Source organism: Podarcis liolepis, assembly GCF_965112155.1.
Source record: "Podarcis liolepis genome assembly, chromosome: 5".
In the NCBI taxonomy this organism is placed as follows: Eukaryota; Metazoa; Chordata; class Lepidosauria; order Squamata; family Lacertidae; genus Podarcis; species Podarcis liolepis.
This window is the reverse complement of record NC_139556.1, coordinates 82,881,673-82,899,340: the sequence shown is the minus strand read 5'-3', so window position 1 is coordinate 82,899,340 and position 17,668 is coordinate 82,881,673. Positions and strand designations below refer to the sequence as shown.

The 17,668-nt window shown below is 42.9% G+C and overlaps 1 protein-coding gene across 3 annotated transcripts in view; it reads right to left on the bottom strand.

Moving 5' to 3' along the window:
* Positions 1–578: 578 nt before the first annotated feature.
* The window catches only part of MFSD1 (major facilitator superfamily domain containing 1), a 44,187-nt gene continuing 27,097 nt past the window's right edge, over positions 579–17,668 (bottom strand). Inside the window, exon 17 of one of the 3 annotated variants that reach the window (XM_083504235.1) lies at positions 579–749. In XM_083504235.1, the coding sequence (XP_083360361.1) occupies positions 594–749 (156 nt within the window). In that variant the 3' untranslated portion in view covers positions 579–593. Of the gene's footprint in view, positions 750–13,828; positions 14,130–17,668 lie in introns of those variants that run through there. The other 2 variants (XM_083504238.1, XM_083504237.1) reach the window with 2 other exon arrangements.

Below are 17,668 nucleotides of genomic sequence, written 5' to 3'. Positions count from 1 at the left end.
AACAACAACTTCAAATAGCGTAGAAATTATAAACTGCAAGATAAAAAAGTTACATACCCAATCTTTTTTCGAACAGATATAATGAAAAATACTCTGAAACAGTGCTCATGCTATCATGTAGTCACTGTTACTAACATCATTTTTTGAAATATATATATAGCCAACCCCAGGCGATACTAATAACAAGGAGACCGAGTTTAAAGACACAGTACAAAGTAACAGCAAAGATACAGATAATCAAATAAGACAATTGAGATCTAATTCAGAGTTAAGTCCCCTTGGCTGAATAGTTTTAAACATAAATATAAAATGGGTTTCTAGATGCAATATAAGGCAACTGCTTATGTTTAGCAACCAGTGCTCAAAGTGGGTTGGGAGAGCCTAACCATCCCACTTCTTTTCAATGGGCAAAATGGAGCCTGGCCTAATTTGAAATGAAACCATCCGACTTCTTTTTCCTCTCCCAAATAAACTAATTCTACTTCCCCTTCCTGCCCGCCCTGCCCCCCATCTAACACTGTTTAGGAATCTTCATTTCTAGTTCACACCAGTGCCTCTGGTATAAGTGCTCTACATATATTCAAAAGCACAATTCAATTATAGACAATGCTTTTTCGTTCTTTCTCTTCCTTTCGCTGAAATTGCATGTCCTGCAGAAATATCTGAGATATTGAAGCCACACATTGCCCTACTCTTCTCTTGCCTTTGTTCCTCATATTCAGTCCATTGGCAAACGCTGTCACATCTCCCTTTACAAAAATAAAAATAAAAAATTAAGCCCTTTTCCCTAAAAGCACTGGTCAATACTCTGATCATGTGTTCCCCAGATTTCTGGGAGTTTCTGAAGATATGAATATCAGAAGAGTCTTGCTGGACCATCTACTCCAGCTTCCTCACAGCATCCAACCAGATGCCCACGTCATAAAGCATCTACCGTATTTTTTGCTCTATAAGACTCACTTTTTCCCTCCTAAAAAGTAAGGGGAAATGTGTGTGCATCTTATGGAGCGAATGCAGGCTGCGCAGCTATCCCAGAAGCCAGAACAGCAAGAGGGATTGCTGCTTTCACTGCGCAGCGATCCCTCTTGCTGTTCTGGCTTCTGAGATTCAGAATATTTTTTTTCTTGTTTTCCTCCTCCAAAAACTAGGTGCGTCTTGTGGTCTGGTGCGTCTTATAGAGCAAAAAATACGGTATATATGTAATGGACCAACGTATGAATTTGTCCCCAGTGTTTTCCTTTTGCCTTTTGCATGCAATTAATGGGGGAAAGTGCGTTCATTCCTTTAACCTAATTGTGGCGTTCCAAGCCATAGCTGCTTGTACAGGGTATATCTCTTGAAATCCATCACCTGAGTATTGCCTAATAAAGTTTGTAAATGGCTTCCAAATGAGCAAAAATTACTTTTCCTAGCTCCGTAACAAACGTGCTTTCTATCCAAGAGGAGATTGGTTTTAGATCCTCCATTCATTCCTTTAATGATCAGCTAATTTGAATCTCAAGTCCCAAGAGTGCCACTGTTTCGGTTCAGAGTAATGCAACATTTACAATGTTTTATTGACATGAGGGCTGTATAAGTGCAGCTTCACGTATGCATTATACAAGAGTCAGCAAATTTAGGTGGATTAATAAGGATATCCATTAACTGTTGATCATGCAGGCTGATTGGGTTTTTTTTTTCTCCAGACAAATCAACTTTCTGTTCACAGGAAGTCACTCACACACATATTCAATCTTTCCCACAGTAGTGGAGCTTTATATAAACGCTGAGAGGCTGCTTTAGAGATAAGTGTGTTGGACTTAGCCCGAGACTCATGTTCAAATCCATACTTAGTTATGGACCTGTCACTTGACCTGTGATATTAAATCATATATATCCGTATTCATGTCCTGTGCAGATCCGTTCAAGCGGTTGTAAGAATGAAGCCCTCTTCAGGTGCTGTGCCAGAATTGTTGTTGTTATTTAGTCATTTTGTCGTGTCCGACTCTTCATGACCCCATGGACCAGAGCACGCCAGGCACTCCTGTCTTCCACTACCTCCTGCAGTTTGGTCAAACTCATGCTGGTAGCTTTGAGAACACTGTCCAACCATCTCGTCCTCTGTCGTCCCCTTCTCCCTGTGCCCCCAATCTTTCCCAACATCAGGGTCTTTTCCAGGGAGTCTTCTCTTCTCACGAGGTGGCCAAAGTATTGGAGCCTCAGCTTCAGGATCTGTCCTTTCAGTGAGCACTCAGGGCTGATTTCCCTAAGAATGGATAGGTTTGATCTTCTTGCAGTCCATGGGACTCTCAAGAGTCTCCTCCAGCACCATCAATTCTTCGGCCATCAGCCTTCTTTAGGGTCCAGCTCTCACTTCCATACATCACTAGTGCCAGAATAGGATAGGTAAACACCATTAGGGGTTGGGGAACATGCTCAGTGGTCTTGCTGCTAACATTCCTGGAGGCACCATCTGCAAGCACACCATTCCCATTCCATTCCAAGGGTCTCGATTTTCCAGGGACATTCCCAGAATTACAAAAGCCATCCCGGCTCCTGATCTGACCCCAGAATGTCCCTGTTTTTCCTGCCAGGGCTGCTGCTGCCAAGTTCAAGAAGGAGGGTGAGCCGGCGTTTGTCCCAAATAGCAGCGGCAGTGAAGGAGCATCCTGTTGCCTCTCCGTGGCCTCTGCGTGGCAGCTGTTGCCACCTCATTTTCCTTCTTGATCAGTGGGATCGACAGAGCTTTACCACCCAGAGGATAGGAGTGCTCTATGAATGAATCCATTTTTGTTTTTATTGCTTGATTCCTTGGTATGTGGAAGGCAGAGTAAAAATGCTTCAAGTCAATAAGTTCACCTTAGCGCCTGTTTCTTGCAGCACCCTGGCTGCGATACCAACTAAGATCTTGCTTATTAGATCAGCAAGGCTGAATGAACATGCCAATAAAGCATGACTGTGCATGAGAACCGAACAGTGAGAATGGTGCAACATGTGCATTTGCAAACATGCATGCAACCATAGACGCATTTCAAGATAATGTCCGGCAGAGTTATGTCCCTCTTTCTAAACTACAAGTTGCAGCTGAGGGTTGTTGCGAAGAGAAAATAAAAAATGCAAAAGTCAAAGCAAATGGGGAACAACTATAATCTAATAAATAGTTCCCAACTGCATTTCATCATATTCATCAGGGGAAATGGTTCCAAGAGTTAAACCAAAACCGCATCTCCTTCTAGCATTCATTGACAGAAGAATTTGATTGAGATGTGATGCTGAGGAAGGTTTTACTTAGCTGTTCTCTCTGTACCACTTGCTTTAATCAAAATCATGCACCACAAACACATATCCTAAAGAAATGTATTAGCCATACTGGGGAATAAAGATAGGCACAGTACCTTGCTACCAGTATATATTCTCCTCCAACAAACCTGACAGCAGCTTTGGGGAAATGAATTTCACAGGGGAAATAGCACAGAGAAAAGATTTGGCACCTGCCACCTTAAGCTAGGTAAAGGTAAAGGGACCGCTGACCATTAGGTCCAGTCGTGACCGACTCTGGGGTTGCAGCGCTCATCTCGCTTTATTGGCCGAGGGAGCCGGTGCACAACTTCCGGGTCATGTGGCCAGGATGACTAAGCCGCTTCTGGCGAACCAGAGCAGCGCACGGAAACGCCGTTTACCTTCCCGCCGGAGTGGTACCTGTTTATCTACTTGCACTTTGACGTGCTTCCGAACTGCTACTGCCCCAATAAAAGTTGAAGTTCTTAAGGGTGGGGGGAGGACAGCAAATCACAGTCCAGATCTTATGAATCAAATCCATTTTTGGCCCCCTAGTTCATAGGTACCAGTGGCGGAGCTTCATGCTCCAGCACCAGGGGGCGGAGAGCAGGTGGGGCGGGACTGGTGTGTGTCCTGTGGGCGTGGCACCCAGCGTATGGGGGGAGAAGCTGCGATGGCACCCCACCAGGATCATGCTGCCGGGGGCGGTGCGCTCCCCCCGCTCTCCTCTTCCTCCGCCAGTGATAGGTACAGAAGGCTACTTTCAGCATCAGTCCAGCAATACCAGTGCACAAATTGGTTGAAAGGTTTATGGTAGGCTTGCCATACGTCAGGAAAATTCCTGACATGTTCTGGTTTTCAGGTGTAAAATTGGCATCGGGGGGAATCAGTAAAATTTATGGGAAAACCTGGATGTATGGCAACATGGTGGGGAAAGCAGCGGAAACAGCTCAATAAGCTTAAAATCACTATTTTTGTTTCCCCAAAAATGCTCAACAATTTGGGTTTGTTCCCCAAAAAAGCTCAACAATTTTGGGGTCTCCCTACTTCCTGCGCACTTCATGGGTGTCAGGAATTTTACATTTCGAAATATGGCAACCCTAATTTTGGGTAAGTTAGCATGTTAGTTCTATTTAGAGTAGACCCACTGAAATTAATAGATGTGGCTAACATGGATCCATCAGTTTCAATGGACCTACTGTCAGCGCAACTTAGCTAGAGATGACCCTTAAAATAATATCTTAAAATATTAATATAATGGAAAAGGCGGGGGGGAGGTAATGGAGAGCAAATTAGAAATAACAAGATATCCACATATAAAAACTGGCAATGACTTACACTGAGACTTACATTGAGAGCCAGTGTGGTGTAGTGGTTAAGAGCAGTAGTCTCATAATCTGGGAAACCGGGTTCGCGTCCCCACTCCTCCACATGCAGCTGCTGGGTGACCTTGGGCCAGTCACACTTCTCTGAAGTCTCTCCGCCCCACTCACCTCACAGAGTGTTTGTTGTGGGGGAGGAAGGGAAAGGAGAATGTTAGCCACTTTGAGATTCCTTAAGGGGAGTGAAAGGCGGGCTATCAAGTCCAAACTCTTCTTCTTACACTGTAAACAATTAGCTAGTTTGGAATTATTTGGGATTCATTATTTAAGACACACCGAACCCTTTCTACATTCTTCGTACTAATTCCCCAAGTGAATATAGTACCCTCAGACAGTTTTCTCCTTGCAAGTTTGATTTATTACTTACACCATTAACCCACTCCCCTCTTTCAAGTTATCATATGAAGGGTCCTTCCATAAGCCCAAGACTTATGTTTCTCTCCATACAGAATTTTATTCATCGGCCAGCCTTGTTTTCAACAGCACAAAGCACATTCGAGAACAAATTCCACCCAATTCTCCCCCAGCTAACAGTTCAAAGTGCAGCTTGCAAAACCAAGGCAGCCTGAGTCCCTCTTGAAAGCACTTGGTCTGCTTCTTTTCCCTCTCATTTTAGAGACTCTGCTTCTGGGTTCTGCAGAGGCAACAAGACAACCACTGTGGGGAAAGTATAAGATTGATCGAAGTTGGTCTGATCCAACAGGGCTCTCATGTTCTCAAGTTATCTTTGTACTCTTTCGGTATTTTGCAAGGCACCTTGAGGGCTCTTTGAAGCCACCTGCCAGGATAGAAGTCTACTATATTTTTTAAAAATAATTACGTCATTCCCAGCGCTCTGGGCTTGCCTCCTCCCAAATTCTGAATCATGCCAAAATGCAAATAGAGTTTCTCAGAAAGCAGATCATATTTACATTTATACACTTGAGCTGTAAATATGGTATGCTTACAATTTTAATTCGTGTGTGTGTGTGTGTGTGTGTGTGTGTGTGTGTGTGTGTGTGCCAGTGTAGTGTACGTCAGCTCTGAGAATTTGCAGGAACATTGAACGAGGTTGTCTGAAGACAATGACTGCATGATAGTCTCTTCAGGCAATATCCCTCTTTGAACAAGCTAGAATTTCCATATCAGCTTGAGCTGGGCACAGAATAAAAAGACTTTGGAACTTCACAGATGGAAGAAACACCCCCCAGGTCTTCATAATGGGCAAATAAATCCCTGGGGTCTGGAGCTAAAGGCACTGATTTGTACTTATGGGGAAGAAATCCATAAAGACCTTAGAAAAGATATATATATAAGAGCCAGTGTGGTGTAGTGGTTAAGAGCGGTAGACTCCTAATCTGGGGAACCGGGTTCGCTTCCCTGCTCCTCCACATGCAGCTGCTGTGTAACCTTGGGCTAGTCACACTTTTCTGAAGTCTCTCAGCCCCACTCACCTCACAGAGTGTTTGTTGTGGGGGAGGAAGGGAAAGGAGAATGTTAGCCGCTTTGAGACTCCTTAAAGGGAGTGAAAGGCGGGATATCAAATCCAAACTCTTCTTCTCTTCTTCTAAAACACCAAAGCAGAGATGCTGGCATTTTTGATGGCACAGAATTGAGGTAACAAGGCCTGCATATCACCATTTTACCACATTTGAAATATGGCCTGACATTCAAATTTTTGCTAGCTACAGAATTCCGAGGAAGTTTTGCACCTGTAAATTATTGTGATACACTATTTTCAATAAAGTGAGAGAGTACGTGCATCTGCGCTTTGCTTGGATCTGATAAGCTCCCCTAGATTCCTTATTGAATGTAAAAGATATTTCACATACAACCAAGAGACATTGAGGCCAGGGGTTATGCAGTATCTCTATACAAACCTTCAGAAAGATTTTCACACTGAACAGAAAGAAAAAGGTTAAATCCAGGCTGTATTTTCAATGGTTTTAAAAATGTTTGCTCCTCTCATAAAACTTAGCATGTATATATCAGCAGCAACAATGAGGTATTCTTCTTGAGTCAGCTTTAAAATAATGTTGACATTGCAGTCGATACGTTATGGATTGCCATATTTATGTCAGAACGTATTGGCACAAGAATACATCAATAATATAAAATATTTAAGGATAAGTCTTAACTTTAAATTAAACCTTACGATTCCACGTTCCTTTCTTCATCTTTTTCGCTCTGCTGATCTTAAATGACAGGTTCCGCAGGTAATGATTTTAACATCTTTCTCTTTTTTGTCAGCAACTAAAACTACTATTTTTAAATAAGTCTCTGCAGAGGAAAACTGGAAGTCAGATCTTGGCTAGCTGATTCTATACATCTGTAATAAATGCCTATATTTGCACCTGAATTTGCAGCTAAAGAATTGTATCCAATGGTGTACACACACACACACACACACACACACACGGTTACTGGTTCTCTGCATTAGACAAGCAAGAATGTCAATACCATACTTTTTTTACTTTAAAATAAGGTTAAAAATCTGGGGCATCTTATACATGGATAGTGCATATGCCCATTTTCTAAATTTGGGGTCCCCAAAAGTAGGGGGCGTCTTATACATGGGGGCGTCTTATACACGGAAAAATACGGTACCCTTCAGAATCAAAACAAAGTTCCATTAGGCACAAATTAGAATGGCATTAAGCAGATTATTCCTAGTTGGTCCCAAGGATCTTAATGCAACACTAGAGCATCTGAATTACCAGGCATGTTGATAGATTCAACCTTCATAAAGCCCTCTCATCCCTTTAGGTCATCAGTCCAGCAGGCTAATCCCGGTAACTACATACTCACATGAATGGCCTACTTATGTCAACTAAACATCTTAGGTTAATAAATATATGTAGCAGTATAGCTCCTCTTCTGCAAATAGGAAAATCACAACTTGGAACTAATGATCTTTTGAGAGTTTCATCTTTCTACTTTACTCTGACCACATGCATGAGCAGCCATGGATTATCCAGTGACAGCAATGTCTACATAGGCTATAAAATGATAGCCATGTTGTCTCTTGTGATAGTAAATTCTAAGTTATTCATGCATTGTGCAAAAATCATTTCCTTTGTCTGCCCTTAACTACTTCCAATCAATTGCACTGGCCAACCCAAAGTATGAGAATGGAGGGGGGGGAATCTCTTATCTACTCCATTTGTAATTGCATAATCTTCTGTCACATACTCCCTGACCTTAGTCAACTTTTCTCTGAACTAAAAGCTTCAGCTTTTTTTTTTGTTACTTCTCATAGGTAAGGTATGTCATATTTCAAAAGGTAAAAATCCAGGCACAAAAGTTGTTGAGGTTTTTTGCCCAATATGAAAACTGTAGGGTTGCCATATGTCCAGACACAGTTTAGCTCCATGGAAAAAACTTCTGGATTGTGGTGACAACGTAACAAATAATGAAAAGAGTCAGAAGATGGCGGCTCAGCAGGGAGTTGCATAAAGGGGCTCTGCATTGTTCCTCCAAGAAAGGTTTTATCAGCTGTTTTTAAAGTCTTTTAAAAAACCTTATCCATCTGTAATTTGGATGTCTTTCTGGGACTCGGAACCTTGTCTGAACTGTTTATCTCCTCTAGAAAGCAATCCACACATGGCTGCAGAGATGTGATAGCTTGACTTATTTAATAATAGTTTGGTTCAGACATAGCAGACAATGAGCCAATGGCTCATCAACCCGATAACAAGCCACAGGCCCGCATGCTCCCTCCTGCCCTCCTGTGCCCACTTTGGTGCTTCTTGTTAGTTTCTGTTTGCCACTGTGCAGCTGCTTAGAGTCACAGGACTCTGCTTACATTCCAGAGACAGTCCAGGCTGTTGGAAGTCTCATGGGAGACGGGAGATGGGATGTGACGTTAGTGGTTTCCTGTTCCTTTGTTCCTTTGTTGAGTTGCTCTCTGCTCTCACAGGAAGAGGATGTATTTTTGTCTGCGTAGTAAGAAAAAAGCATAGCAATGTAGCCATAAATCTCATCACTTCTGCTGCTTTGATTCTCTGCTGAATGGGAATGTGCCTGAGGCCTCATCAAAGGCTCAGGTCGTTATTTATTTGTCGGGAGGGCGATTCTGGAGGGAGATGAGCTTTATCAGCTTGGCCGAGCGGAGATCCTGACACTTCTGTCCCCGCTTGTTTCCTTTAACGTCTGAATGAGGAAATTGCAGTTTCCTCATTCCTCATTGGATTGATCATATTCCAGCTTGTAAGCAGTGATTAAGCTAGTTTCTCAGTTAAAAAGGCACAGGGAGCTGAGCACATGAGCAAGAAAGGCCCCTGAGTGCATTGTTTGTCCTCAGGCTCATAAACCATGGTTTATCGTGACTTAATTGAGACAGTAATTGTTGTTTTATTTTTAACTCCCCTCCTAATAATTCCTAGCATTGCACTTGCCCTTTTCAACAAACCGATGCTCTCCACAAGCAGTCCATTAGGACCCCAAGATCTGTTTCTTGGATAGTCGCAGCTAATTGGCAGCCCATCAGCATATTTACCTTAAGTTGGTAATGTATTCTAAAAGTAGTAGCCATGAAAATGTATCTAGGAAATGAGTCAAAACCACCATTTCTGCAAGACACACAACTGCTACTGTCTACCTAGGAGACCATTTCCTACTTCTGCTAAAGTGGACTTTGGTCTTCATAATTTTTGGCCATGATAGATTTGTTAAGTTTTAAGTTGGTTTTCCTACAACAGACTATACAAACTTTGTCCCAGCTAAACTGTCATTACCAAGGCCTTTCCCATAATACAGTCTTATCTCATGATATTACATCCAGTCCACTTGTTTACTGGTTGCATCCATCAGCTGTATTATTTGGGCAATCAGTAAGACCTTTGAGGAATGGAACATCATCGAGTCACATGTCTGGGCAGTATCAGTACCTAAGACAATTAAATCCTGATCTAATTGACTGCAGCTCTGGGACAATCTGACAATAATGAGTCAATCAGCAGCCTCATTCATTTCACTGGCATTACTCATGCCGGTAACATTACATGCCCAGAATACCTTTGCAGAATTGGGCCAATATAGTAAGGGTCCCTTGCTTGTCAGGAAGGCTTCAGTTTGAATTGCCCAGGCAGGGCAAATGCAAAGTAGTAGCTAACTGGCTTCCCCGTTGCTGACATTAACAGCTGCATAATAGCTCCATGAGCAAGCTTTGTAAACATGTAAACAGCACAATTAATTGCAGTGATTATGCTCTTAGAAAAATAGAGCATTTCAGTAATTTGGAGCACATTATAGCTTCGTGTTTACAGAACTCCAGGCACATCGGAAAATTAAATATATTTAATTTAGGCTTCAATTGTCTCCTCTTCAAGAAAACGTAAGGCAACAAAATCTTGCACACACAGTCAATTCCATAATCTGGCAAGTCAAACTAAGGCCAGGACGGCATGCATGTAATCTTCCTGAGGGGGGAAGATATTTTAGGCCACAGCCCCTCAAAGAGGACTGTGTTTTCTTTACATGCAGTGAGTGTGATCAGTCCCAGTGTCACAGTTTGTATCCCAGTAGGATATCATATGCTGAATGAGCAATGAGAGTGGCTCTGTGTCTTGCTTCACATAGGTGTGTTCTCCATTGGAAAGTTGTACAGTCCAACTCTTGTTTAAAGATAAACAAGCACAATAAGGGAGATCACAGGGGCAGCCAGCTGCTGGACAGCAGACTGAGCAGGCACACTGGTTTCCTGGCCACAGTCTTACCCATCAATATATATATTTTCCATTTTTATTTCAATTGCAGTAATTATTTCTAAATGCTGGATCAACAATACATTTTAAGGAGCACACACAACACTTATGGAAATCCGTCATCCATGGTATGCCCCACAGAGGACCTTAAGGTCCTTTAATAGCAACACCCTAGAGGTACCGGGCCCTAAGGAAGTCAGATTAGCCTCAACCAGAGCCAGGGCCTTTTCAACACTGGCTCCAGCCTGGTGGAACGCTCTGTCTCATGAGACTAGGGCCCTGCAGGGTCTGTAAGACAGAGTTGTTCCACCTGGCCTTTGGCTTGGAATCAACTTGATCGCCTTCCCCTATTTTCTTTTTCCTTTCTCCCTCTGTGATGGAACTCTTATTTGGGGACTTCCCTGGCTTTTTTCTGGCCCACGTAGGACCAGTCTGGATAGTTGGCCTTGGTGAAGATTTGACGTTTTCATCCCTAAAAAGTTTTTGATTTGAGTTTCTACTGAAATGAGGCTGCATTTTAATGTTGTATTTTAATCTTACATTTAAAGAATATCCAACACACAATTGAAGTTCATAGTTTGCTATGACTGTTGGGAATTGTAGATCTGTGAGGGGGGAAATGAGTCTCCAGGACTCTTTAGGGGGAAGTCATGTGCTTTACATGAACACTGGATGTGCTTAAAATATATGGTGTGCTCCTACCCTTCACGTCCACTCTGTCAGTCACTAGTTTTATTTCTCTCCTACATCTACCTTTTCCAGCCATCCCATCCAGCTTTCAGGGTCGCCCCCTTTTGACCATCAGTCAGCATCTGTAGGCACTGAGCACGCTCACTCCTCGCAGGGTCCTTGTTATTGGGCAGGGTCCTTCATTAGTTTTTCTTTTTCAAATGCCTGCATTCAACACTACCATTTAACTCCAGCAGCAAGCTGTGCAGTGGATTCCCCCATTCTCTAGCCCGAGAACCCCCTCAAAATCTGCTGTGGGGGGCCTGCAGGCATTGGAAAGGCAAGAGCAGAAATCTTTCTATTTGTGACTTAAAGGCTAATTCTGTTATTTGTCAGCCAACCAAGGGGTGTTGGGTGGAGGTGAAGCTAGTGACCAAGCAGAGACCAAGCATGGTCTTCATTGAGGTAGCTCTGCGGGAGTCTTTCCCTCCATATGATTGGCTGAACGAACAAGGTCTGAAGCAGGAAATGCAAAAGCTCTCTGTTCCTTTGTCCTCAAACTGCACACTGTTTTTTTTCCCATTTGCTCAGTAAAGTGTTATCAGGGCTTTTCTCTCTGGCTCTGTTAATAGAAGCACCCTCAGGAGTCGATGGGAACACAGAGAAGGTAAAGGGAAGTCCTTTTGTGGCATTGGCTATAAATGTTAGATGTTTTATTATGTTTTTCTATTCTGCTGGAAGCTGCCCAGAATGGCTGGGGAAACCTAGCCAGATGGGCGGTGTACAAATAATAAAATTATTGTTATTATAATCCCCAAACTTTTGCATTTCTTCAGATTCCCCCAAGTATGCTGCTACCTCTGTCTTGCCCAAAGCTGTTGCCACTCTGACTGCATAAACAAAAACAATAGGAGAACTGAGTCAGAATTTAAAATTAGAAGGATTTGGGTTGATCAGAAATGGCTGGGCCAACTTGAGACTTTAGTCCTATGGCAATTTATCCCATGCTTAGTGAAAAGATTTAAGTAGTAGTGTCATTAAATGAAGGGGACTTATTCATAGGCGGGTTTTGCTTTACTGAATAAAAGGCTCTCACACGTTGACTTTTTAAAAACTGGTCGTACTCTCTCAGGGGAAAGATGTTGCCAAATTTGGCTTGAGCTAACTCTCGATAATGTGGAAATTAAGTGATACTGTGGAGTGAGTCCAAGAGATGTGCTCTACTTCAGTGATTACATCTACAGGAGTTGTCATTATTTATATAGACTGTCACTTTTCTGTATGAAATAGTGGGGGTGTGGTGTGGTTCATTGATTTGTATTAATAGGATACTGGTGACATCTAGTGGCTGGCTTAATAACATATCTCCAGTGTGAGTAACTCTGGGATTTCACTTCTGAAATGTAAAATAACATCGCAGTTCTCCACAGGCTTGTTAAAGGTTCCAATCTAGCAACACTCTTAGGACAAGCCATGGGACCAAGTGCACGTCAACAAATGTTTCCACCAGAACTGAGTCTCTAGGCTATACTCCAAAATACACTGAGATGGAAAATCGGTAATGGGGATCAGTGGCTAAGCTATGCTCTAAGAAGCCCTCCAGTCAAGTAGAACTTCATTATTCTGGAGGCATGCAAGCATTTCAGTGCTAAACCAGCAGGATGAGCCCATGAGAAAGACCCATGCAGTCAGCCACGTTCAAGCAGTTGTGCTACTCATACGCACTGCAGCCTCAAGCAATAACACCATGTGGGAATGTGGTTCTTGCAGCTGTGGGTATGAACAAGGGGCTTGGATTGGGGTAAAAATAAAACCAGATGCTACTTGAAGACTTGCTAAAACTGCTAGTGTATAGAATCTTTATAATCTGCAAATAAATGCAGCATGCTCCCTGTTATACACCCCACAGCCCTGGGAGTCCTCATAAGGGAGCTGTTCCTGAAGAAGAAGAAGAAGAGTTTGGATTTGATATCCCACCTTTCACTCCCCTTCAGGAGTCTCAAAGCGGCTAACATTCTCCTTTCCCTTCCTCCCCCACAACAAACACTCTGTGAGGTGAGCGGGGCTGAGAGACTTCAAAGAAGTGTGACTGGCCCAAGGTCACCCAGCAGCTGCATGTGGAGGAGCGGAGACGCGAACCCGGTTCCCCAGATTACAAGACTACCGCTCTTAACCACTACACCACACTGGCTCTTCTGAAGGAAGAACTGTGAGGGGAGAGACTCCATCAGGCAAGGCCTCTTTCCACCTGCCTTGCCCCACCCTCCAGCCTCTGCTTCTCAGTTTGTGTTGTATTATTTTATGCACTGTGACCCGCCATTGTTTTATTGATTATAGTTTAGAAATTATTTATTGTAATTGTCAAGAGTGTATTTCTGTTTAATTTTGATATGCTGGTATTTAATATTATTCTATTCTATTCTAATGGATTGTTGAATATTACTTTGATATAAGTTGCTTGTTTAAAAGTTATGTCTTATTATCACGTTTTTGTATTGGATTAGATTGTTGCAAGGTGTATATTCTTTGTTTCTTCAGCTTGTAAACCGCCTTGGGTATTGTAAAATAGAAAGACGGTATACAAATTAAAAGGGAAAGGAAAGGAACGGAAAACACTGTGCAGGCCCTAACAGCCAATTTGGTTTTGTCGACAAAAATGCTGGCAAGGGAATCCAGAAAGTATTTCATGATGATTCAGACTCTCAGAAGTGGCCACTGGAAAACATTGATCCACAGGTTGACAGATGAGGCAGTGCACTCGCTTTCAATCTCTGGGATTATTGAAACAACTTTGAGGCGACTCTCATGAGGGTGTCGGAAACAGAGTATGCAGTATCGATTTCCATTACAGCCTTTATTGTGCAACCATCTATTTGGTAAGTAGGGTATTAAACAGCAGATAACAACACTGGTGTTTTCTGAAAAGCCAGTGCTAAAGCATTCTTTATGGTCCTACATCTGGTATTCAGGTACCATATTATTTATAGGGCTCCCCAACACTTTCGCTGGATGGTGGACTCTTTAATTTTTAACTGCAATCGGCAGAAACTCAGAAGAGGAAATACTTGCAGTTGTAATGGTGGAAAATGTTTCAGCTGATGGATTTTGCTCCTGCCATGAAAGGTATAGTATCCTACTAGGAAGAAGAGGAGTTAATCCTGGTTAAATGTTGGTGTTATAGTTAATATTCCAGATCCAGCCTATGATGGCTTAATTGATTTCCCCCACAATTCATTCCATGCTATGAGTTGAAGTATTTCCGGGGTGGGGGGAGAGATTTTAAAAACTTATTTGAAGTGGGATGCAGATTTAACATCTTTTCTTTCCTGGATGAATAGAAATCTTACTCCCTGCAGTCTCACACAAGGGACCCGCTGGTTAAATATCAAAAACTTGTTTCACGAACTTCCCTAATTAGATGTGAATACTGCAAAGATGTGGAAAGGAAGCTGGAAAGCAAAAATATGCAAAGCGTTCCCTAGGTTGTACATGAAGCCTAATAAATATCTCAAGTCTCCTTAGGCTGCAACAAGCACCTACCTCTGCGCCACAAAAAAGTCCTCCCCAATGCAGGACCACTATGTAAGCCTATTTATAGACCAAGAAGCACCTCCACCTGGGGTTATCAAACCAACTCTTTGTTCTTTACAACCCAAGCAGCAGCTTGAGTTACACCACATATTCACCCTCCTGCTTCAAAATAAGCAAAAAAAAAGCCCATCTTGATTATCAAGAAAGGCTTTGTGCAAATAGTGATCATTATCCTGGCCTCCCATATGAACGACTGTGGTCTGCTGGAAGATATGTACCTGACTAAAAACCAAATACTGCCCCTCAGTGTCTTCCATTTTTATACAAATTTATTTGCCGGTGTATATTTTTGCAAACCACTTTTGGAAGCTGATTTTTTTTTTAAAGCACTCTATATAATTTCTGTTGAGTAAACAAAACAAAGATTTGAGGAGTGGCGTAGCGTGGGTTGCCAGTGCCCAAGGCCATGCATTGGTGGTGAGTGGGAGGGAGGGAAATAGAGGAGAATACACATGTGTATTCAACAGCCTAACGGTGTCCACTACACCCAGCAGATTGCAGTTACAGAGATAAGAAAAGAAGAGTCATTCCATTATCTGGAGAAGTAGCTTCCTGGTTCACATGGAGAAACCTTTTTAAAAAAACAAATAAATAAAGGATACAGGATATTCTCTCACAAAAATATATTAACTTTTGTCCCATACAAAAAAAAGAGATGTCTTCCTAGCTCTTCACTGGCTGGCTCCACACCTCTGCATTCAGCAAAGCTCTGAATGGAAAATAGCTGTACTCATGCAGCTCCTTCATGCGATCAGGCCTTCCCCAAAGCTGAAGTGAGTGCAGCTGGCTAAGCAAAATGGGCCAACTGTCTGATTCAGTACAAGTCACCTTCTTTGTTCCTACAGGTCCAAGGATTAAAAATGGTGTTGTTGGTTTTTTACTGATTACCTAATCACTTTTTATTAATCAGCATAATCAGCTACAGTCTACAGTGGTACCTCAGGTTAAGTACTTAATTCATTCCGGAGGTCCGTTCTTAACCTGAAACTGTTCTTAACCTGAAGCACCACTTTAGCTAATGGGGCCTCCCGCTGCTGCTGCACCGCCGGAGCACGATTTCTGTTCTCATCCTGAGGTAAAGTTCTTAACCGGAGGTACTATTTCTGGGTTAGTGGAGTCTGTAAACTGAAGCGTATGTAACCTGAAGCGTATGTAACCTGAGGTACCACTGTACTCTAAATGTTATGTTTCTCCTTGTCTTTACTCTTATCCGTAGTTACTTTTTTCTGTATTGTTCAGATTGTAATGGTCACCCCCCAAAAAAAAATTTTCTCCTTTATTGTGTAACAGTTGTTAAAATAAATCAATTTTTTAAAAAACTTTTTTTCTTGGAACATTTGCTGGCCAAGGAAAAAATGCTTCTTTTGTATTGAGGGGCCTTTAAGGGCTGTGGTAATCCTGTTGGGTGACACTTCCCATCATCTTGACTACCAGCCAAGCCAGTTGGGGCTACTGTAACATGAACTGGGTTTCAGCAGCATGTGGAGGGTTGCAGGTTCCACAATAAGATAGATGTAAATAAGTAAAAATCATTTACAGAAGCTTCCCCCAACCCAAATTTGGTTGCTGAAAATGCACAAGGAGGTGGGGGGGGGGAGAGAAAGACCAAGAGCTGATGTTTGTTTTAAGGAATTTGTGAGCTTGGTTTTAGCACAAATTCCTTGACCAACTGCCTCCTCAAAGACACTCTATTAATAGTTTTTTAGCATACGTTGTCACGGGAATTGGGGTTGCTTGTGTGTAAACCTCTAGCTGTTCCAAACTGCTTAGGGGCAGTTGTGTCTTTCCCTGACTGAGCAGCCTGGGTGCTGCTGCTGCTCAGTCGCTCGACGAATCCGTGAGTGGGCGTCTCCTAAACTTCCTCCAGCATAAGAGCTCCTTGACGGACAACCTTCGCCTCGCCTCTCTGCGCGTAACCCTTCTGCACAGAGTGGGCATGCCTAGTGGTGCCCCTCCACCCTCCTCACTGGCTTCACTGCCAGAATCTCGGAGCCTTTCCTCCGAGATGCTCTCTCCCTCTCCCTTCTTCCTGGTGTCACCTGGACATTCTTCCCCAGATGACGTTCTCTCTCTACCCTTACTCGTTCCCTCTTCTGCAGAGTCTGGAAGCACTGCTTTCTCCCTCTGCTCCGATGTCAGTTCCCTGACATATGTATACTGAGCCACTATTTTGTACTTGGCTCTGGTTGATGTACCTTGGAATTCTACAGTGGTACCTCGGGTTAAGAACATAATTCATTCTGGAGGTCCGTTCTTAACCTGAAACTGTTCTTAACCTGAGGTACCACTTTAGCTAATGGGGCCTCCTGCTGCCGCCGCGCGATTTCTGTCCTCATCCTGAGGTAAAGTTCTCAACCGGAGGTACTATTTCTGGGTTAACGGAGTCTGTAACCTGAAGCATCTGTAACCCAAGGTACCACTGTATCAAGAAACAACGTAGATTGCACAAACACAAAGTCTGCCCCCCTGCCTCTGATATATACATTCCCCCAACCAGAATGTTCTCAAGTTTTTAACCAAGTTGAGTTTTGAACCAACTGCCTTAAAGCACACACAGAGACACACACCCTGCCCTAGAAAACAGAACCCGCCCACTCCAGCACTATCATTTCTGACAGTGGGTAGATGTAAGTCTTGGGGAAGGTCAGAGCGTCCTTGTGTTTGGAATGCCAAGAGGATGGGTGTCCTCTATCACAGTGTGATATGGGAGCTGGCCTTCAGAAGAGGTATACAAACCAGGGTGAACTTACAGGTGGGTCTCAGTGCTGCAGTCTGCCCAGTCCTTATCATTTGCCTGGCCCAGCCCCACCACAGGCTTTCAGATGAACCAATGCAGACACCAAACTCCTTGCATGTTGAGCTGAGGCAGCCAGGAGATAGGGAGGAAGGTCTCAGAGAAGAAAAACTTGGAGGTGTTGAAGGGAATCCGAAAGTGAGACAAAAGGTTTAATATTATTAATCTAACAATAGCAAGGAAGTAGATATGAGAGGAAAGCTCTCAGAAGAAGTGAATGTGGAAAGGTTAAAGAAAATGGCATTTTGGGTGGAGGGATAAGGTACAAGTTGCGTGTGAAAGGATCAGAG